This window comes from Neopsephotus bourkii, unplaced genomic scaffold (assembly GCF_033783945.1).
Source record: "Neopsephotus bourkii isolate Nb327-2 ecotype Australia unplaced genomic scaffold, CSIRO-AGI_Nbou_v1 NB_1792, whole genome shotgun sequence".
NCBI lineage: Eukaryota > Metazoa > Chordata > Aves > Psittaciformes > Psittacidae > Neopsephotus > Neopsephotus bourkii.
Window position 1 is genome coordinate 504,558 of NW_026902266.1, and position 23,870 is coordinate 528,427.

Sequence of the window (23,870 nt, forward strand, 5' to 3'; positions counted from 1 at the left end):
CCTTGTAGCAGCCTTGTAGCTCAGTACCACCAGGTGGAACTGATGTACCACCACGGAGTGGGGATGATGCCACCCTCCCTGATTGTTTTCTGCAAGTGAAATAAAAGGAAGGGTTAAAAAAAAAAAAAAAAAAAGAGGGTAGAGGAGAGGGCTGCAGCCCTGTGCTATTCTACCCAGCACTGTGGTAGCACTGACCCAGAACTGGGTCAGAACTCTACTAGTTACCTTACTGTCATCTTACCTCTGAAATGAAAGCCTGAAATACCCAGTTGTAATTTATCCCCAAAAGATTAAGTAGTTAAGTTACTATAGTCTAAATCAATCTATATGTATATATAGATAGGTACATGGATGTGTACATGTGTGTTCAGTGCTGTTAGGCCCTAAATGTAAATAAGAGATAATTAAATCCTATTTATTTTCTTGTTTATCTCAAATGAGAAGCTGTTTACGCAAACACTACAAATGAATTGTACACTTCAATGTTTTCCAAGCAAACTAAACCACATTCTGTCTATACAAATTGTGTGCAGGTTTGCTCTGGTATAACTAAAAATGATTAATTTACATGTATCCAGTTTTTTTCTAATAGGGCTTAAATTTCAGTAGTACTGAAGAGAAGTGCAGAACAATCCTTTTACAAAGATTTTTGATATACAAGTTTTGAGTTTTAATGTCTTCACAGTTCTACCCCATGGTCATAGGCATAGTACCTTCTTATTGTCAAACAGCACTAACTGCAGCAAGTCTGTTAAAACAAAAACTATCTTTTTTCAGGAGTCATTTGTGTGGAAGATGTACCAAGAAAGATGTTGGGATTTTTTCCCAGCAGGGGACTGCTTCCGGAAACAGTATGAGGATCAACTTGGCTAACATCACAAAACAAATTATTTATTCATTAGTTAAGATCCAAGATACAAAAAAAAAACCCTTATTTTCTTTTCATGATGTAATTTCACATCTTGTATTTACTTTAAATGCCTTTAAACTTCAAGACATACATAAAATGTGATACTACTTCATAGGCTTTTTGTACCTACCACATATGAAACAGGTCTTTTGTTGGAATTTTCACTGGAAGAGAGAAAGCTATGCCGAGTTAAGCCTTCCAGTTCAAACATGATCTGAAATCATAGCATTTTTTTAACCACGTCATTAACCTAATGCTTTGGCAGTGCAGTTGAAAGGGCTACAAGGTGTCTTAATTGCATATTTCACATTTAAGAACTTGAACACCAGAGGCCATGCCTCAGAAAAAAATACTAATTTTAACTAACTGCTGTCCATTTATTCCCCCCAGTATTTGCTAGCGAATGTATTTTAAGATACAGCTTGAAAAGCTTTAAGCAGTTAAAAAGAAAACATTTTCAAACACTTTGTCAACCTTGAAACATTAAGTGCCTTAAACCCTCTGTAGACATAGCTATGCAAACTTTTTATTTATGTTAGTGTTCTAGGTGAACAGATCCATTAACTGTATTGCTTTTCTGTCTTTCTGTATGAAATTGCACTTAAAGTTTGTTTATACACTACCTTCAATGACAGCTTATTAAATGCTGCTGTTAAAAGACATACACTGTATCACAATGAATACAATTTAAATCTTAGGCCAAAATAAAACAATGATCAATGGTCACCTGCAAGTAGAAGCTGCTAGAATTATGCATTTTTTTTCCTTCTAATAAAAAGTGCCCACTGCAATAAAGTATTATGAACCAAATACTATGTTTGCTATTGTCTTTCTCATTTCCGTACAATATGAAGATGTGAAGTGAGGATGGTGACTAAAAACACATGTATTCATTCATCATTCATAGTTTTATTTTTAAGGACTACATGGAGCGAGTACAAGCTGAAATAACTGTTCTCTTGGATATACCGTAGCCTGTCTCTTTAGCAAATCCTAATTTCATCACAAATTTTAGACCCTTCTAAGAATATTACACAATTTCCAATCACATCTAGATTAATTTTGGTTGCACAGAACTTAAGGTACCAGCAAAGAAAGCTGGACCTTTGGCAGACTGAAAAAAAAAAAAAAAAGCGAAACATAAAGGAAATAACAAGGAGATCAAAGAAGATTCAACTTTCTACCTAATGTTTGCTATATTCAGTTATTCACAGAAGAAAATCTGAGCTTCAGGAAATCATGCTGTCCAGCCACTCTTCAAGCTCTTCCTCAGTAACAGTTTTAGATGTACTTTGCTGTTGCTGTGATGCTGTACTCTTCTCTTCAGCCATATCTAGTTTTAAAGGGTCTAAAAAGTGAAAAGAACACACTTTAAAATCTGGAAGCAATTCCATACCAGCTCTTCATCCCAGATAATTTTGCTTTTTTAATGTTTTCAGTAACAGCGCTTGCTATATATCCTACATGTTCAGCCATCTTGGACTTAATTTTAAGATAGCAAGAATATCACACACAAAAAATCAAAGATGCTAAAGATTCTTTTAAAGCATGGTGGACTGGGGATGAGTAGTAAACCACCTCCATCAAAACAAACAGCAGTATAGCTTCCAACAATCCAAACAAAAGAAAGGGGTTGCTGATTTTTCTGAAATTGAAACTTTTGCATATGTTTTGTTTCCATACTAAACAATTTTATAAAATCGATGCTAGTACAGTTTGAAAAGAGCATTTATAACAAGCCATCAGAAATAGCTGTCAATTCTTCTGTATGCTAGCAGCGCAGTGAACCAAGGGCCGATAATGTTACAAAAAAGCTTTACCATCCTCTCATTAAAATTCTCTAGTAGTGCTTTATTTTTGTTTTTTTTTTATTTTAAATTTTTCTGATTCACAAGACCAGTGCTGCTCTGCAGAAGGAACTTTAGTGGAGAGATAGAATTCAAAAGAAACAAATGTGTCAGAACATATCCTCAGGTAAATGCAGTATGACAGAGATGATGACAGCAGTACTTTGGCCAATCACAAATTCAAAACATCCAAAAGAGAGAGCAATGGAAATTAAGTAAGGGCATGCTGAGGAGAAAAGATATCTTACCTTTTTCCTTACAATCCATTTTCAGATTTTTCTCAGTCGATACGTTGTAGGATAATGCTTCTGACACGGATCTGTTTTCTTTATCAATGGGGGCATCTAGATTCAGGAGAAGATCTAGTTCTTCATCCAAATGGTCAGTCTCTTGCTTTGATAGTGGATGACCCCTCTGAAAGGGTTCTGCAGTTGTCCTATGACCATTTTTACTTCCAGGCTCTGAAGGAGCATCAGAATTGCCAGTGGCATGGGACACCAACACTGTTTCACTTTGAGCTGGAGCCTGTCGGAACTGAAGCTCTTTCTTGCCATCTTTGATAATTTTAGATTTCATCTGTGGGAGCTCTTCAGGTGTTGATGCCTAAGAGTACAAGAAAGTACTTGAGTCTTCCTCATGATTAACTCCCTTTTTACTATTCTGCTTTGAAATGTAGTTCGTTCTTCCTCCATCTGACCCCTCACAAAGGTACAATGGATTTCAGCAAAATTGAATTCAGAAGTAAAATTACCTTGATGCTACTTTCACTAAAGCAATACAAACTCTTTTTATCACTCATATCGGAATATGAGATTGTATGCTAAATTAGCAACTTCTATAGTGTCACAAATAAATACTTCCTGGAGAGTTACTCTTTAATTCTTCTCTACTGAAATCCTATTGATACTCAGAGTTTGGCTAGAAATACTATCCTGTGTTAGGCCTTCCCTCCAAAATTCCAGTCTTGAAAGCAAACCATACTACAGGTTGCTGAAAATCATTTAGCAAAAGTCACAAGTTATAGCTGTGTATTTTTAAAATGAAACCAAATTACAAAACATTATCACATAGTGAAACAAGAAGTGGCAAGTCATCAAGAAGTGGCAAGTCATTATTTAACCATGGAACACAGATTCTGCTTTTATCAGGATGTCTTGGCATTAATAACACTGCGCTGTATCTCATGACCACATCACCAGTCACAATGCCAAGACAAAAGATAAATGTCATAGCACACACTTTATAACCCTGACAGGAGTCAAAAACAATGACCAGAACTCTTAAGAAGAAAACTGTATTTGAAAGTAGCATTTATTTGCAGATTCCCTTAGACATCACATCTGCAGATTTGTTTGAGCACCCTTAAGAAAAAGCACTGTTGTGCCAGTCACAGAAGCATTTCACGTAACTACAAACAAGCAAAATTTACTCTGTAAGGGTCACCTTGCTTGAGCAGACAGTTTTTTTGTTTTTTTTTTTTATAATAGGAATTTTGGTTTAATTTTGAAGTCTCATTGGTTCTCTGTCCTGGGTGCAGCAGTAGCAGTCATTTTTCTCCTTCTTAGTAGCTGGTGCAGTCCTGTTTCTGACTTTCAGTCTGGGAACAGCACTGATAACACCGATGTTTTTAGTTGCTGCTCAGTAATGTTCACTCTGACCAAGGACTTTCTGAGTCTCATGCTCTGCCAGGGAAGAGGGGAAGACAGGAGGAGGCAGAGATAGGATACCTGACCCAAACTAGTCAAAGAGGTATTCCATACCACAGCACATCACACCCAGTATATCAACTGGGGGCAGTTACCCGGAAGGTCTAGATCACTGCTGGGTTGGGCTGGGTATCGGTCAGTGGGTGGTGAGCAGTTGTATTCTCTCCCCTTGTTATTTCCCTTATCATTATCACTGGTGGTAGCAGCAGTGGTTTGTGTTATACCTTAGTTACTGGACTGTTCTTTTCTCAACCTGTGGGACTTACATTCTTTTGATTCTCCTCCGCATCCCTCTGGGAGTGGGGGTATTAAGGGGGGGAGTGAGTGAGCGGCTGCATGGTTCTGGGTTGCCGGTTGGGCTTAAACCACAACATTCTCTTATTTTTAGCTCACAGCCTGAAGAAACTTTTTCTCTTAATATTGTTGCTCATTTTTTCCACCAGAGCATAAATGACATTTTGTTCACCTGTTTGATTGACAGTTCTATCTACTCTAAGCCAGATGTAAGTTTGAATTTTGGAACAAACATGTATGTTGATATTAGCTGTGTAGAAGTGTAAATCACAAATAATTATGAGGAAAGAATATGAAAGCAATTTCAAAGTTTTGGTGCAAGGTTTTAACAGCTGCTAACAAAGGAAGCAAATAAAAAAACAGTGCAAACATTCCATGTCAAACACTCTAATACCTGGCTTCAAATCTAATGTGCTTCACATCAAAGCATTTTGTTTACACAAAGCATAAGCGCTGACAGAAGAGTAGCATGCATTACCTGCCATGTGACATGCCAGTCTTAATAAATGTACTTACTTATAAAACGCATTGTACTTATGTTTGAAGACAAGTTATCATTCTTGCACAGATTGTTTCACTTAAAATATTTACATTTTCTTGTGAAAATTCACAGTATTACCTGCACAAGTTCAGCAGCTACATTCAAACGCAGATGTAGAGGTAATTCCTGAAGGGCCTGGGCCAAAGACTGGCAGTCAACAGAAAGTGCCGATAACTGAAATATAATTAAACACATAGTATGGCTGTATTAAAATAAAAATGAACTAATAATGACTTAAATCATAGTTTTAAATGACACGTGTACCTAAATTACCATATAAACACCTACAATGAAAATAATCATTTAAAGGTATATATGGAATGCTCCTTGGGCAATGCTTCAAAATCCAAAGCAGGAAATAGTTCTGCAAGTTGACAGTGAAATAGGAGGCTTTTCCAGCTGAAACATCTTTTAATCTGTGAAGCTTGCTATACCATGGGAATCACCATTCTTTAATGAGTTGCTACTATTTTCCAAGCAATAGAACCATGTTACTTGTATGTAGCTCTACTGGTTTTACTGCCTAAACAATATGGCCCTTTTTGTACTTCCCCATCTTCTAAAATGTTTCAAAGCTTGAAAAAGCAACCAACTATAACTACATACACTTCTAAAATAGTATTCAAGACAGATGCTCTAATGCTGCCTGGTTTTGTACAGGTGGAAATGCTACTTACTAACATGACAGGTATTGAAGTTACTTGGTCTCTTGGCCCTTTTCTTTTTTGGCTGTAAAGTATTAAAAACAAATTTACAGAAAATGGATCAGCAGTATTTGAGGCTTTTAAAGGACACCTTGGACTTTGATAGGCTTAAATAGATTTCAAGCTCACATACAGCAGAACATTCTGAGCATGTTAACCATTAATGAAAAAGATCATTTGATATCCATTACATGTTTCAAAATCTGAAAACAAAATGCTCAAGTTCAGTCCATACTCTCATTTTCATGGAAGCAGGAAAGCTGCTACCAAATCTAAAGAGACAAAAAACTGTCCCTCTCAATATGGTATAGACTAGCACAGACATTCAGACTTCCAAATACTCATAAATTAGTAGAGAGTGTTTTGTGCCATATCCTAAGAGATTTGTCAAAGGAATTCACACTGCTCCTTCCCAAAGCCAGTCAACAGGATGCCTTCTGACACCTGTACGCACAGCAAGAATGAACATCAAAGACACAGTATGTTCTCATAGCATATTTACAAAGCTAAAAAATGACACAATGCAGTTGGTTTAACATTTCTTGTATGCAAATTCTGCTTCTGGCATCCAGTAATGGATAAAAGGTCCAAACAACTTAACTATCTGATGGTTAGAATTTTTTTCTTTCACAACTTTATTTTACAGTGGATATGTCAACACCATCAAAGATGATTCACTAGTACAAGTAACCTCAAAAACTCTTTAACAAGCAATTCTTGTTGCCCAGCAATGACCTTGAATTTCAGGAAAAAAACACCAGTTCTTTTGACAGATACTGAAGATCAAATATGGCTTCTACATATTTGCAAAGGGCAAGGATACTGTATGAACCCAGTAACATAAAAAAAACTGTAAATAGTCAAGTATCACTGAATAATATTTAAGTCCATTTGGGAAGAGCTAAGTATACTTGCCAAAAGATTAATGTGAATGAACATTGCGAGTGAAGGTGGAAACGAAGATGGGGGAAAGGAGGAAAGGGTGAGGATGAAGGTAAAGAGGAATTCTGAGAAATAACACAATGGAAGAAGAAATTCAATATCCAATTCATTAGAACTGGTGCTTCAATAAAAAGCAAACAAACAAATAAGAAATAAACCCCAAAGGGATCAAAGCAGCATTTAACAAATTATAAATGCTTCATGGCACATGTAATTACTTGTTCGAGAAAATAAGCAGAGGCATATTTTGTTGCTATAACTGTCATTTTCTTCTGAAAAATACAAATTACTATTACCTGATCGAGTTTTCATGGAAAAGAAAGATGGGGCAGAAAGAAAAAGGGGATAATAGGCTGATGATAAGAGACAATGTGAAAAAATAGTGTTACGAAATCATTTGTGCCAGGATTCTGATCTAACATAAGAAATCAAATGAAGGGTAATTGTGACTCGTGCAGTAAACTATTTCAAACTGGTGCAAGAACAGTGAAAGACATGAAACAGTTTGAAACAGTTAATTTGAATGGGGCAGGATAAGTAACACCAATTTGTTAGGGACAGACGCAGAAGAATGTGCCCACCACAGCACACTTCACAATGAGCCAGAGTGTGAGAACAGCTCCAGAACTGTGCAGTCTCATTAGTGGCAGCCAGAAAAACGTTGTGAAAACCATGGGCAATTTGCAACTTCACTCTGCTCACAATGGTGTTAGCCATTCAGAAATGAATTTATGAGTTCAAATCACTTAAATACTCTAATGCAAAGCCTATGAGGAAATTATGAAGAAATTAATATTCTGGACACTGACATCCTACATATGAAGAGCAGGAAGAACTGGGAAGAAAAAAAAACAAACCCCAGTCACTGAAAGACTGCATCCCACTGAACAAATACATGATGGTTTAAAAAACTGCATTTGGATTTTTTTCTTGATTTTAATTTGACTTTGTGACTTTAATGTACCTTTAAATATCACTTCCCAGGCAATAATTATTGTTAATATTTTAGGAAATAAATAGCAAACACTCAAGCACAGTTTTGCAGCAATTTTAAGAAAAGCTTGGAAGATAAAAGCATTTATCTTGCAATAATTTAGGTGACTTACATGAGGAAGGAAGCTGAAGAAATTAAGACACTTCCTAGTATCCTGATCTAGAAAACAGCTGACTCTCTTGCTTTGTCTCTTTTTTATTCCAACATAAATAATCTGCATCCAAATAATCTACAATACAGTTGCACCCATAGTAATTTTGGAGATTATGTTGCAACCAGAGGATATGAACTGTTAATTTCAAATAACTAGAAGAAGCTTCATAATCAAACATGACTACATTCATAGGTAATTTTTCTAAACCATTTTCTCTTTAATACCACTGAAAAAGGCAGGCTGACTTGATACATTAGTAAAGCAAAGCAAGTTCCTTATTCTCCTTTCATTGTATGGATTTGCTTCTTTTCCTCCAATGGCACTCAAAAACCTTGCCTGCTGCTTTGATTAGTCTTCAATAGGAAATAAATAAATAAATAAATAAATAAGGACAAGACCCAAGAGCCTCCAGCATCAGGGAAAAATTAATAAAAATATACAGACTGCTATTACTGTATTAAACTACTGGTTGCTGAAAACACAACTGCCTAGGTATTCTCTGCCAGGCGCCTATCCATACAAACTCATTCGAATGATAATTCTGTTACCTGCTTATGGCACATGCTTTCTCTATCCCATTCCTTCTCATCAGCGAATCGGAACTGTGAAAGGAAATTTCCTACAGAAAATAAATAAAACACACATTCACTTTTTTAATAACAAGTCTCTCCAAAGTTCCCAACCTTGCAGAAGTAAATTCAATCAATGTCTTGTCTTCAACAAATCGGCATATAATTTTCATGCTGCATGCATTCACAATATTAAGCTTCTTTAAGCCAAAATTCTGTAGAAAGATCTTTTCAACTCTTACTTGCAAAACAGTACTGAAAGGTGCAACAAGTTCAAAACTGAATGAGGAGACGCTAGATGTCATGTCAACAAGCAAGATTTTAATTGAAAAGTCCAATCTGGCAACATACTAGGAACACGTACAGTATTCACAAAGTGCATGTTTTAAGAATATCTTTGAAAGTGCTGTAGACAGGTTTTCACTTATCAACATGCAGATCTCTTTTAAAATTGATAAAAATTGTCCTAAAAATCAGTTTGTACACACCAAGTAAAGACTTCTTGTTGTCTGATAGCTAAATTCTCCAGACTCTCTCTTCCTTGAACTTGTCCCTACTCAGGCATGTCATCAAAAAAAAGGCACTGAACCCTGAACTCCAGCTCATATGCACAAGGGACTGAATTAAAAGACACCTTAGATAGGGCTAGTTAAGATACACATATAATCTTAGTTATAGGATCTCCTAACCTCTTACCACATTCCTCCAAGACAGTAGGAACTTCCTTTTACTACAGGGGAGCTTGGGTTATTATTCTGGCTTCGATGCAGTATTTCTATTGCAGTACCATGAGAGGTTGCAAAAGACAGTCCTATAAATTTATTCACTGAATAAAAAATGGACAAAAATTCTAGGAACTCAAAAAAGATAGTAAGGTCTGTGACAGAGGAAACATGGAAGATTAGTGTTGCAAGATAATGGCTAAAAATTGAGAGTAACAGAAAGCAAAGATGGTGCTGATGCAGAGTATGGGACATATATCTTCCTAGACTATGCAGTTCAAGAACAAACAAGTGTTTCAGTTCTATGGGAAAAACAAAATAAAAATAACAACAAACAAACCCCCTGTTGAATTTTTGCTTGAAGGAGATGAAATTTTATCCTGAGAATTGCAGCTCACCTATGAGTCAGTAGGATTTAGCCCAGCAGTTAGTTGAGAAACAACAGCTCATTTTTCCCAAGTTCTAACAGAGAATGAATGTGCTAGAGGAAGTTTTCAATGACATTAGCAACAACTGAGCATCTAACTTCCATTTAGCTCTCAACATTGAATTGCCATTCATAACTTCAGCAATTCCTGAATCATGCCCTTAATCCTGCATATGGAATTTGAACATGTAATGTGCTGTCCCCAAAATCGGCTTCTTTTCCACTGTTTGCCTGCCCCAAAACTTAACCACAATTCAGCCTTTCAACAATGTTAACTCAATAGCACAACCATCACCCAGCTTCTGTTTTGCAAACAGAATGAATAAGCAGCAAAAAGGCATAGAGATTTCCATATTTCTTTACCAACAATAAAAGAAGGGAAACTAACTATCCCCCAGCTGGCATGTAAAATCTACTGTCCACAGCTTTTTCTATATCTGAAGTGCTTTTCTAATTTATTGCATTTTATGTATGATCATGAGGTATGCAGTGTACTTGTATTCTAAGCACACTGTGTACCTGGCATGTCCATCACTGTCATCTTAAAAACCATTCCAGCAGAAGTTCTCAGTTGAGTATTTATATAGATATTTATGACCATTACCATGTCCAACTTGAATCTGCATCTCCCTGTCTTCGTTAGGTTTATCCAACATTGGCCAGCATTTATGGGTTGACATACAACCCTGCCTGGTCAGCGAGGCTTTAATTTACATTCAATACAGACAGATATTACTATTTTGAAAATAACCAGTATCAAACAGTACATATGCAAATAATTAATCACTGAAATTAACAATTAGATATCCAAGAAGACACCTAATTTTACAAATATTTAGCTCATATAATTCACAAACACCATGTTCCATGATAGCTAGCTCTGCTACAGAAAAATAAGATCCTGTCTTTATGTATCTATCTGAAGATGCAAAGACTTAACTTGAGCACTCACAGTTGACTCACTGCTGACAAAAGTGCCTCCCTCTTCATTGCACACAGCACAAGAAATAAATCCCTCTGTTTTATAATATCTAGAATACTAACAAGTAGTAACTAATGCTGAAAATTAAAAAAATTCATTATTCAGTCTCATGACTTTAAAATGGGTATGAAAATGTGGAAATTAATTTCTATCTTAACAGCTCATATTTTAAAGGCTCAATTTAGATACATATATAAAGAAGTTTTATTGAAAAATAGTGAAACCAAGTGATCCACAGAGTCTTCATACTATCAGAACAAAGGCGTAAGTATTTTCTTCTGATATCCCCAAGACTCCTTCAGTTCTTTCTCATGCTGAGTCACAGGGGAAATAAAGTTTCCTCTGTTCTTACAAAGGAGTAAAATTTAACTGAAGAATTAGTCAAATGCTCGCATTATCTGAGAATGACCAGATCTAAGGCAACTAAACAAACCTACTTCATCAGGAAAATCCAGTGGGATCAAGAACTGGTTTATGAATCTCCACACTCAAAAAGCTGGTAATAACAGATCCTCAATTTGATATTGTATTGCTGAATTAAAGGGTATTACTTAAATGTACTTTAACTGGGCTCTTTAAGTAAATTAACAAAGCATGCCTTTCAAATGGAAAAGCAATAACTACAATTCACAGAAGCACATTTAATGCAAATTAGGTTAATGAGAATGTTGGTCTAACCAATTATCTTTTCACAAATTCCTCTACCCTGAAAATAACTTCCTTTTATGCCATGAATACTAATCACATCTTGCGGTGACTACAGCTCCTTCCAGCATAAGAAAATACTGTGAATAGCTTTTGTTACTTACAAATATCACTTGGCCTTCAAATACAGAGCAGCTAAAAATAATGCATTTAAGTAAACCCCACACAGCGTCTTCAGTAACATTCACAGTAAGCCTTAATATTGTTTATTGTGTAAAATGTAACTTTATTATGAAGGAACAGCAGATCTAAACCACCATGCTTTCCTACCACTTCAATTTATTTTGAAGCTCAATTAATTTAAACAGAACATATTTCATAGTCTCAGTAGCAGAATTATCTCTTCATTTAAATATTCACTAAATAGCAGAATCAAACAAATCCTACCTGTAATTTAATCAAATCTAATCTGTGAAATTATGAGACTAAGAGTTGAACATTTTTAAGAAAAACTAATTTCAGTGGAAAAATTTACATATCAGTGGAATCATTTTGTTCATCTTAACTCTCTAATTCATTAAAAACAGAAGACATAAAACATTACTGGAGACAGACAAGAAGTATTCCGTATTCAGAAATTTTTCAAATTAGAGGGAGGGATCAATGTAACAGGATCCTTCTAAGACTACTGTGATTCTAAAGCAGCACTGAAAGGGCAAATATAAGACTCAAACCCAATTTTTTCAATCAGAATTTAAATTCTCCTAAATAAGCACCAATTATTTTGATAAATTTATTTGGGGTTTTCCAGCCTTTATTCACCTCTCATTGATTATATTTTGGGAGCTCAATCCTGTCTTCAAATGTGTTTAGTCAGCTAAACAAAATGCAGCAAATTTAAGACAGCATTATGCAGGTGAACCAAATAAACCACAATAGAAAACTACAACTTTGCTCTGTTTGAAAAATGACATAATATATCTCAAAAAGCACCCTCTACTACACTAGTCGAAGTTCTTCCGGAGCTACTAAATTGATAATATCCTCTCAAAGGAAGTCCATCTTCAGAACAGATCTTAAGTAACTTTGCAAGTTTTACTTGCAAGAGATCCTTTTTTCTCTATATTGATCCCCAATTCATCACTAATGATATAATATCAAAATAAGCTCTGACTCCACCAGTATTCATGGGTTGCAATAATGCAGGATGAAGTAGATGTTATTTTAAGGTGGGAAAAAAAAAGAACCAGATCTTCCAGTCTAACACTTTTCTGCAGGAAAAAACAATGAATTGCAGAATTTAGGCATGAATGAAGCTTGAAATCTGATCCAACATCACGGGTTCATAAAAGATTAATCAACTTCTCCTCAGAAATTGGAGGAAGATAAGCAGCATATTCTTTGCCTTTTAATAGTGCAAGACTTCATGCGGAAGGTCCAAGAGATGAGAGAAATCTATAGATACAAGAAAAGGTGGGCAACTACTAAGTCATGAATTTTGAGCTAAATTATGAGCACAAAAACTCATTAACAAGCCTTTGGGATTAATTAGGTATGAGTGAACCTTTCTCAAGCTAGAAGAAAAAGCATGAGGAAGAACTCTCACCCATCCATCCATCCATCCATCCACCCACCCACGCCTTGGCCTGCTCTAACTAGAAGATTCTAAAAGCAGCACACAAAGAGCAAGAACCACAGACTAGGCAATTTGGAACATCATCAGAATGAAAAGATTTCATTCTTCTTACACAGTGTTTCTACACAGTGCGATTTTCATATATATATTATAGGTATATTTATATTTTTATGTATATACATAAATTGTCTATCTAAAATTAATCCTAATTTCATATAAAAATCTCTTTGGATAAATTCTATGAAGACTTCCTTTTATAGGACACCTAATGGTTTTTCCTATTTTTCTCCAACAAAAGGAGACTTACATATATACAAATTCATAATATTCTTCCAACACTATGAATGTATGTTCTGCAAAAGTTTTATATGAATAATTTTATACACATAAACAGATAATCATCCACGTATGATCGTTTTCCCACAATGAGGTAACATACAGTATTGAAAACAGACTTCTCAAAGACACATAGCTTCCAAAGTCTGTTCATGCAAGTTCTAATAACATCACTAATTTTCTATTTCTGCTTTTAATTTCTCCACTAGAGCACACATTGTAACTATTGCCATTTACTGTGACTGAGAGTGCAATGTGCTACTTATGCATAGAGTAATAGCAATTTTCAGAATGTGAGAACACAAAAACTATAGATAAATACCCTGTAAGAACTCAACATTCATTAAGATTTCTTCAGAAGTTATTAAGATCTGTAATACTGCCTCTCACTGCAAAGTCCATCTTTTATATAAGAACATGACAAGTATTTCCAAGCAACATGCTTTCACCACAAATACAACCCGGTATTTTCCCTGGTTCTGCCATTTGCCAGTAGTGCACAGTCATGTGTTACAGACTCCAGAAGGCTTATGCAATGGCTCAGCATAAAAATTCTAACTACAAGCAGAATACATACCACAAAGAACATATTTTTAATAACATTCTTCTACTGTTACCAGCAGAAGTTTTTGAGCTCTCTGCAAACATACTGGTGTCAAGGATTTCTGTAGCCTTCACTGCAAAATATAAAGCGTATTTGTAACCAGATTCAGAAAGAAAAATATTCAAATTAATTCCCTGGCACAGCTACACAGTACTACAAGTCACAATTTAAAAAAAAATAATATGTAAATTTGACCTAAGAGCAGGCTCATCTGATCTAGGCTAAATGAGGTCCTCAAAATTTAACATGTCACAGATAAAGGAGTAAGGAGGAAGGGCCTTTGGAAACTAATGCTGCTTTGGGAACAGAGAGTGTCTATTCAGGAAGAACAGAACTACTTTAACATACAGTGAAACTGCAGCCTCTTGAAATCAAGGTTGGATGCCAGTTTTTCAAATGAAAAGGAGACTAAAGCCAACAAACTGCAAACACAAAAGTTTGGGAGGGAGAAAGGGGAAGAGAATAGGCAAAGCCAAAACAAAACAACAAAAAACCCAACACCTCTTTTTATTAAATGGGAGTGCAGAGGCTGACAAGAGTCAAAACAGGAAAACAGAACAAATAAAATGATATCCGAAAAGGTTCAGAAAAACAAACAGCTGTACACACGCTTCTGCATGAACACTAGGTGACTAAGAAGTAAGGTAGATGAAACTGGAATGCCTGTAAAGCATTCAAAAACTAAATGACAACACAAGAATACTGGAAGCAGTGAAAGGAAGACTGAGAAGGCCAGTGCAAAGGAAGCCAGAAATTTATATAAAAATCTTTCTGGATAAATGCTACTCAAACAAAACAGAAAGTGGCAAATTTGTAAGTTGAAGCTCGGTTGTGGAACTCCATGCTATCAGGAGGTGCAGATGTCACAAGTTTCCACAGATGCAAGGAGGCATATATCTATTGTTAACTACAAAGATTTTATACCTGACTCAGGAAGTGTCTGGGACATAAATTGGTGCAGGTTAAGAAAGTGTTTGGGAAAATAGCAGATGGGAAAGTTCTGTGTCATATCACATGCTCAGGTGCCTTACAAGAGGTATCTCTGGATGGACACTGGGTCTAATTAAATTGGGTTTTAATTCAAACCTTAAGTTTCAGCAAAAAGGTACTTTAAAAAATAATCACAACAAATAATTGTAAAACTCTACCTTTCTGTTAATAAGTTTTCTTTCTGCAGGAAAAACGGGAAGGAAAAGCAGATGATCTACAAATTTATTTTTAACCTGTAGCTATGTGTTCCTTCAAGACAATGCACATTTTAGATCTGCAGGGTGTATAAGCAGACAAGACAACACTGACATGGGAAACTATAAACAGCATCAGACTCTCTCTGCTTTCTAATTAACTTTTCCACATTTTCTTAAATGTATCACTATTTTTCATACAAAATTTTTATTAAATATTTAACAATTATAGCTTCTACAATGTTACCAAAAAAAAATCCCCAATATTAAAAAAAAAAAAAAAGAATTGAGCAAAAAAGTATATTTAAAATTTAACCTGATGTGGTTATTCATAAGTACCAACCCCGTCATCTCAGTCTTTCTCTTTTTTATTGAATAAACAGTAAAATGATATTTAAGTGTGAAGTTACTGATTTCCCCATAGGTTAAGCTTAAACCTTTCATTAAGTTTAAGGTAGTCACCTTAAATATTTATATTTTTTCCTGGTGCTTCATGACATTTCTAAGTGTCATTTTTTTTCAGGTCACTAATTTACAACATACTTGGTGATTCTTTAAATGTCACTGCAACCAGCCTGCTAGATTAGACAATGTATAAAAATCCACTGAGCTCACTGTGTTTTGAACAACACCATTCAAGAGAAAGGCTGAAAAAAAAGATCAGAGATTGCTGCATAACGTAATGAATAAATACTGAGGACTAAAGACTTTTTTTTGCATAGCGTCAGCATGACAGCAGGCAATAAAATCTGTGATTCTCCCCATTATACACCCATCCAAAAAATTTCTACTTAAAAAAAAAACACACCACAAAACATTATTTTAGAGCACGTGAAGAAACTTAAGAAATGCTTTGTTTTAAGCAGTTTGCTATCTGTATTCCAATAATAGCCGCTAAGTTGACACAAGAAAAAGGTCTATCTGTAGCTCTTACGTGCCACATACACACACAAGAAAACTTCCCTTTCTCCCACCCCCTTCCCTCCAATTTTCATAGCAGAGAAGTCATCACAGTTTACAATAGTTTTGACAGTTGTCTATTCAAGCTTCCATTTTAAGCATTTAAAGCCGGTCTTAATTTTAGATGATGGTACACACAGGATTTGACAGTCTTTGCACTATTAGAATTTTATAGCCCAAAAACCCCACCTAATTTTTTCTTAGTGCTACATTTTCATTCCTTACTCTGTATTGATAGAACACTTACAGCAAAGAATGAAGTTATGTAATCAATAAAGGGGTTTTTTTAATCCTGTTGTATTTTTAATATTATCACATCCAAATTAGTACCATTCTTCCTTAAAGCAGAATTCGCTATTCATGCAGTCAGTACCGTATGCCATGCCCATGGGACTATCTTTCATAAATGATCAATAAAGGTGCAGGCCTAAACATATTCAAGTGGTTTGATAAAGCGAGTACAGGGCTTGGCTTTCTTGCATTTATGAAGGGTTCTGGAAGATCTGACAAGTCACAGTACTAACACAAGCTTCTAAAATTTATTTTTTTTGTTTAATGTAATGACACAGAAGTACCTTCAGAAAACAAGACAAGATTATCTTCTGATATGTTAATAAAATAACAAGGATTATAATTAGCAAAGAGTAAATCTAGTAAAGCTCTAATTTTATAAGCATGCAAAAGTATTTCTTTGCATATGCAAGTTACTCATAAATCTCCAAAGACAGTAGTGTAATGGCTTATCAGTGAGTCTGAACATCAACTTAAAAGTTAACAACAGATTGGTAAGCATTCGTTTCAGATCAAAAATAGAAGCAAGTATATTCATTTTACCAAAGGCACAGAAAGCCACTACATTCTTGCCCAGTTTACATTTGTAAGAAAAAATAATCAATGAGCTGGAAGCTCATGATAATTTTTCAAGAAATGTGCTTCCTAAAAGGTTACAGTATCTAAAGTAGAGTTTTCCCATTGCTGCAATTAAATGATCAAGGCAAAGTTTCAAAACTTGTATTAACAGAAATTATAAAAGGAGAAAAAACCCACTTAGTATCTACAGTTATTTGGGTCATGTGAAAAAGCAAGTTGTAGCCGCATACAAGCTTCTGCTAATCTTTTGTATCAGGTACCTTGAGGGTTTTTTCTAACAAATTTATCATAAGTAAATCAAGTTCAGGTTAGCTCAAGTGAACAGTATCCCCTGTGTTGACCCCGTGCTTGCTCCTTTGGGATGAACACACTACAACATTCCACATTCTATACCTTACAATATCTCTTAGCAACACATCCTGCAGCCTTATTAACACAAGTTCTTCTTGCATGGTAGTGACAGCTCTTCCACAAGAATTACAGCTCTTCCACAAACTAAATTCTATGAAGAGATCATAGAAAATGAAGAATTACAGTTTTCTGTAGACAAACACCACCTGGACTATGTATTTACCACTGATACACAAGTGTTTTCCAGGTCTGAATGGTGCAAAAGTATTGATCTTTATTTAATTACCTTCTGAATTCAAACAGAACAGGAGTGGAATGTGCACTCTAGTGTTAATTTTTAAATATTGATTTTGATAATTTATTTTCTATCACAATATTGGCATACCATTAAATAGCATGATAGCAATATCAAAGTTCAGGTTTTAGATATTGAAGACAGTGACATTGGTAAAAATAAAAAGGCTAAAATGAAAAATCATCTATACCATGGCTATTCATTAGACAAATTTACTTCCTGTTGTTTACTTGTAGATTTTCTATGATCTTGCCCTCTATAGTCAAAAAAAAAAAAAAAAAAAAAAAGGCTCACACAATTTTGTTCCAGTGAGACGTTACTACACGGTGCATTTTAATGTTGTGCTAAAGCCTTCCCTGCCTCTCCATTCATTCATCACCCTGCTTGTCCTACCTCTGCTTATTAGGTTTATTTTAGCTTTTTACCTTGTTTGGAACAATTCTTTCAAATTTCTGACCATGATTATAGTACTTAAAGTCCCTCTAGCCTACTTAGAACATAATATGCAGGTGCTGATGAATGATTTATTTATTTGTTTGTTTATTTATTTATTCTGGCAGAATTTTTCTGAGCAGATCAAACTGATTCTTATCTACTGAAAGTTTATTTTAAAAGCAGCATCAAAGACACTGAGATTGTAGCAAGTTGTTAGTTTATCATTTCTATCTTCCATAAAATAAACAACTCCCCTTCTACAACCACTCTCCGGCAATCAAATAGGAATGGATTTCACAACACATCTTTCCCATTAAGCCAGCACACAGTGAAAACATGCTTAGAACAAGTAAAAGATTCTCGAGTTAACAGTTATAAATCTTAGTGTGAAAAGGAAAAATAATAGTCTTCATAGTATTATAAGAGAAAAAAAAGCGTTCACCAAGATGCTGCTCTGTAGATGAAAAATGGATGACCTCTAAACACACATTCAGGGTGGTTTTCAACAGCTTGTCTAGTTTTGGTCAGCGCTTTATCTTTTTTTTTTTTTTAATTAGTGTTTGTAAAAGTAACATTCATTTTGGTTTTAAGCTTCAGAGACTTAGAAAATAATCAGAATCTACCAAAAGTTTTAGGATGACAAGAAGGCAACCCATGATTCTACTGATAGCTTAATATCAGAGACACCATTTCTTCTTCTGAGCCAGATGATTTTGTTAACAGGCTGCAGTTGACAAACAGTTTTGTTGTACATCTGAAGGTCAACCCAAAAATGGAACACTCACTGGCAAGGAATGTAGTGGGAGAGGATGGAAGGGGAAAAAAACACCTCTCTCAATTGTTACAAAGAAAACAGTAACATGGTACTACAGTGCCAGTTTTCACATTTGTAAAATACAGCCTGTTCACAGACTTAAATTACTCTTTGTAATGCACCCTAAAATCTACACACAAGGGTAAGGTTAACACAGGTATTTTTTGCCAGTCCCACTACCATCAAAATAGCATCATCCTTCTACTGAAGCTTAGTTATAATTTCAAAATTACTTAAAAATTAAGATTATGGCTAATGCAGAAGCAAGAGAGATAAAATACTTGGGCAAATGACAATGTTAATAAACTAAAATAAATTAATCTGAAGAACAGTTAGTTAATAAACTAACCAAATTCTAACAAATGAAGCAACTGAACTCAACTTTAAAAACCTCTCTGCTTTTCTAGTATCCAACAGATCGCAATGGGGGGAAGTCAGCTCTGGTGGTTTTCACATCACATCACTTGCTTTTTGCTAAATGCAAATACACAATGCAGGTGTTCTACTAATGATTCCAATTTTTTCTAAAATTGAGTCTGAATAGCAAAACTAGGCTTTCAGGTCTTCTGGAAGTGAATTAAGAGACTGATCCTATCTTCAGATAAATGACAAACTACAGTATCTTCCAGAGTACTGCATACCACTGATTATCTCAGTTTTCAAGGGACAGGCTTCAAAGTATTCAGAGGTTCAACACAAATCTACAGTAATACCATGCAGAGGTTTACAGGAGAACCAGCCTCCAATGTGTATTCTCTTCCACATTACTTTTTTTAATGTGTTTTCAAAGTCACAAAAATGACAGTAAAACAAGCACTTCCCTTGCATACTTCTACAGATACTTCAATTTGAAAATACAAAACAACAGACATGAGAACCTGCAGAGTTAGGATTCTGAGCCTTCTCAGGAGAGAGCTCTTCCCCACACTGACTAGGAAATACTCAGAATACAGCAGAAGTTCAATTCATTAACCAAAAGTGACAAAGGTTAGAATGATACATCAATTATATATATAAAAGATTTAAACTTAAGAAAACAAAATGAAATTTCAGGGGCATCTAGGGTTCTCTGAAAGCCAAATTAAAAATACACTTGAATAGTAAAAGCTCACTTGCACTTTATTCATATATGGGTTGAGAGATGAACTGCACTAACCTGTCAGCTGCAGCTTCCTTACCTACATCAAACGAGTCATTGCAGAAACTATACTATGAGGCCAGTTTTGATGGATGACTTAGAACTAGGAATTGGCAGCCACTGGAGGGAAATGAAAACCAAGGGAAATTTGGGAAGCTCACGTATTTCTAGTCAAATACACATTTCAAACTGAAACTTAAATATCCCAATAATCCCAAATATCATGGTGGTGAAATCTCTCAAAGGATTCCTGGACTAAAGTTGGGAGGAAATACAGGACAATGGTTTGTCATCCTATTGTACTATAGCAAAAAAAGAATAGATTTCTGTGCTCTTATCTCTTCTGCATTATATTGTACAGAAGCACAACATCCAAGATTAGATTTATATTTTTTAATGATAAATAAATGTTAACATAAACACCCTTCAACACTGAAAAGCAATGCACGTCTCTGGTTCTACAGAGATTAAGACACAGCAGCTGAAAATGACTCACATTCAAAATACACTTACAGAAAACATTTGCAGCCTCAACTGAATTTATTAAGTTCAGAAAAATGAAAAACAGTTTGGCAATTGATAATCTTAGAAACAAGCTTTCTTTCTATGACTGTCAAAATGCACACCAGGAAATTTTGGGAAATGACACCAACTGAATTAATGAGCAATCTTTCTGTTTATCACATCTGCATTTCACTGTTAAGAGTTTCCAAGCTGGGTAATGAAAAAGAGTTGGAAGTCAACAGCCTACTGTGTAAATCTAGGCTTGCCCTCACTATTGGTTGAACCTGCAAATGGGAAAGCAGCAGCCACATCCATCGGCCTGAAGTACAGACACCCCTAGGGTCTCTGGGCTGAGCAGAAGGAACCCCCAGGAGCTGTTGGAGGTATGGCTGCTTGTAACACCCCTTAACAAAACAACAATCAAGGAACTCCTGCACAATATCCTTGTCTCTAAATTGGAGAGGCATGGATTTGATGGATGGAGCACTCAGTGGATAAGGAACTGGCTGGTTGCACTTAAATAGTTGCAGTCAACAGCTCAACATTCAAATAGAAACCAGTGACAAGTGGCATTCCTCAGAGGTTGGTATTAGGACCAGCACTGTTTAACATCTTGGTCAGCGACACAGAAAGGGGGAACAAGTGCACCTTCAGCAAGTCTGCCAATGACACAAAGCTGTATGGTGCAGTTGACATGCCATATTAAAGGGATGCCATCCAGAGGGACCTAAACAGGCTTGAGAGGTGGGCAAGCACAAACCTCATAAAGTTCAACAAGGCCAAATACAAGGTCCTGCACCTGGGTCAGAACAATCCCAAGCACAAATACAAGTGTGGCAAAGAACAGTTTAAGCACAGTACTGAGGAGAAGGCCTAGGGAGTGTTGGCTGATGGGAAGCTCAACACTATTCAGCAATGTGTGCCTGCAGTCCAGAAAGCTGACCACATGCTGAGCTCCACCAAAAGGAGCACATCCAGAAGGTTCAGTGAGGTGATTCTGCCCCTCTAACTCTACTCTCATGAGACGCCTGCCTGGAGTACTGCATTCAGCTCGGGCACCCAAAATAAGACAGATGTAGATCTGTTGGAGAAAATACAGAGGAGGGCCATGAAGATTACCCGAGGGCTGGAGCACCTCTCCTATGAAGACAGGCTGAGAGACTTGGGCTTAAGCCTGGAGAGAGCTATAGGGAGACCTTAGAGCAGCCTTCCAGGGAGGCTACAAAAAAAATGGAGAGGGACTTTATACAAGGGTGTGAGGGAGGAGAAGGGGTAATGGCTTTAAACTGGAAGAGGGTTTGCATTAGCTATTAGGAAGAAATCCTTTACTGTGAAGGTCGTGAAGCACCGGAACAGGTTGCCCAGGGAAATTCTGGATGTCCCATCCCTGGAAGTGTTCAAGGCATGGTAGTTGGACCTAAATGATCTTTAAGGTCCCTTCCAACCCAAACTCACTCTAAAATTTTTGTTCTGAATAAAAATGGCAAATCTCTTTGTAATCAGAACAGAATGGAAAAACCTAAGTTATAGCTCAGTAATTCCATAAACACTAATTTCTTTCAGTAGATGAGTTCACTGTGGTTGACAAAGATTTTCCCCCACCCAGCAACAGGGAAGGAAAACACCCTTCATGAAAAGGTGTGTAAGCAAACACGGCTACCAGATGAATGAGATGTCATTAGAAAAGAGATTCATGACTTCTATCACTTCGGTATAATGAGAAAAGTTATATATTCTGTACAATGTTGCTGTAAGTGGACATGAACATTTTAAGAGACTGTTACCTGGAGACTACTATACACACATGCTAGATGACAAACCGTAAAAGAGGTTCACCGACTACGTGGAGAAAGCATAATACAGTGTATTTGACACTGTTAAGTACAAAGAGAAATGTGATGCTGATTACATTATTATTTAAATCTTTTTATTTGAAAACATGTCTTCTTGCATGATTTCTGTGTACAATTGGAGAGATCAGTTTAAAAACTGCAATATAATCTTTCCAATTCAGACAGTCATTAACATTTTATTGGGTACAGTAAATCGACTTACTTCCCAGCTTTTGTCATCAGGTGTGTCCTGAGATTCAAGCATATAGATTATACATATTTCAAATAATTAGGAAAGACAAGACTGATAGGCCTAGTTGGAATTATTAGTTATTCTGTGTTACTTGACAGTAATAGCTCAAGGCAGAAAAGCATCAGCTGATTCCCTTGTAAAAACATGAATTTATTCTAAGACTATCTTCCAAAATTCTAGAAAGTTTTGCTCCCTCAAAAAAACCCAACCAAACTACACCACCACCACCACCAACACCACAAACAAGCAAACAAAAACTAAAACAAAAAACACCCCAAATCCCTCTACACAGTTTCTCTACGGTGCACTTATCTGGACTGTAGATTCATTTAGCTTCTTCCATGTCATAAATAAATAACAAAAAAAGCTATTTCATGAGGTGCTACATGTCTGTAAGAGATCACATGACCTAAAAGGTGAACAAGTTCATACTGGAAACTGCAAACTTGATTTCACAGTGCAAACTGGCATCCATTAACAGTGCATTTATTCACGCTTCTATGAGCCCAGAACCGTGACCCTAAATTTTACAGGGCAGACATAGTAAAAAGGTCTGTTGTGTACTTTTTCAGGGGTAAACTTCATAGGAGACTACTCAAAAAGAGAAGCCCTCTTCTTGAGCTACATATTGTTTGCAGGCTTCCTTTGACACCTTTCATATTCTTGCACCAGACCAATGACTGCGTCTTTGAATTTGTTCACAGGAAATGTCTTTCATAAGTCAGGTATGTTCATATATGAGCAGCTGCACAGCCTGGCAGCACACATAGGCCATTACCACTGCAGTGATTTCCTAAATGTTCCTGCTACTACTGAAAGTTCAAAGCAGCAGCCTTTACAGGTGCTTAATACAGGAATATAATATATTCCAAGTGAGGATCTCAGAAGCTTTATGTTGGCTGGTAGGTACCTTTGCCATTACTTTTAATCTGGTAATGGAAGTAAATCCCTATTTGAATACAACACAGCAGTTGAAATCATTCAATTCCCTCAGCAGAATTCACCTCCTTTCTTTTTTGGAAGCAGGAAGTAATAAAGTCTCCTCCTCTGCGATAACAAGATACAAATCCCATTCCTCCAGTGATAAGTGTCTGTTTGAATAGCTTTTCAATGAGACACATTCCTAAGAGTAGAAAAAGGACAGCTGGAAACAGACAGCATGTGCATTTTGTGGATTGTTTACCTCCTCGGTCTTCATCAGTGTTCTCTATGATACAAAAA

The 23,870-nt window shown here is 36.0% G+C and overlaps 2 protein-coding genes across 13 annotated transcripts in view; one reads left to right on the forward strand and one right to left on the reverse strand.

Annotated features, from left to right (window-relative positions):
• Window positions 1–1,722, forward strand: part of RYR3 (ryanodine receptor 3) — a 217,712-nt gene extending 215,990 nt beyond the window's left edge. For all 12 annotated transcript variants that reach the window (XM_061380161.1, XM_061380166.1, XM_061380162.1 and 9 more), the window contains one exon: window positions 778–1,722. In XM_061380161.1, the coding sequence (XP_061236145.1) occupies window positions 778–873 (96 nt within the window). In that variant the 3' untranslated portion in view covers window positions 874–1,722. The remainder of the gene's footprint in view (window positions 1–777) is intronic.
• A 77-nt stretch (window positions 1,723–1,799) lies between these two features.
• The window catches only part of AVEN (apoptosis and caspase activation inhibitor), a 97,696-nt gene continuing 75,625 nt past the window's right edge, over window positions 1,800–23,870 (reverse strand). Inside the window, exons 3-6 of the mRNA XM_061380175.1 lie at window positions 8,641–8,711; window positions 5,377–5,472; window positions 3,006–3,360; window positions 1,800–2,258 (exon numbers count right to left, since the gene is read on the reverse strand). Of these exons, the coding sequence (XP_061236159.1) occupies window positions 2,140–2,258; window positions 3,006–3,360; window positions 5,377–5,472; window positions 8,641–8,711 (641 nt within the window). The 3' untranslated portion in view covers window positions 1,800–2,139. The remainder of the gene's footprint in view (window positions 2,259–3,005; window positions 3,361–5,376; window positions 5,473–8,640; window positions 8,712–23,870) is intronic.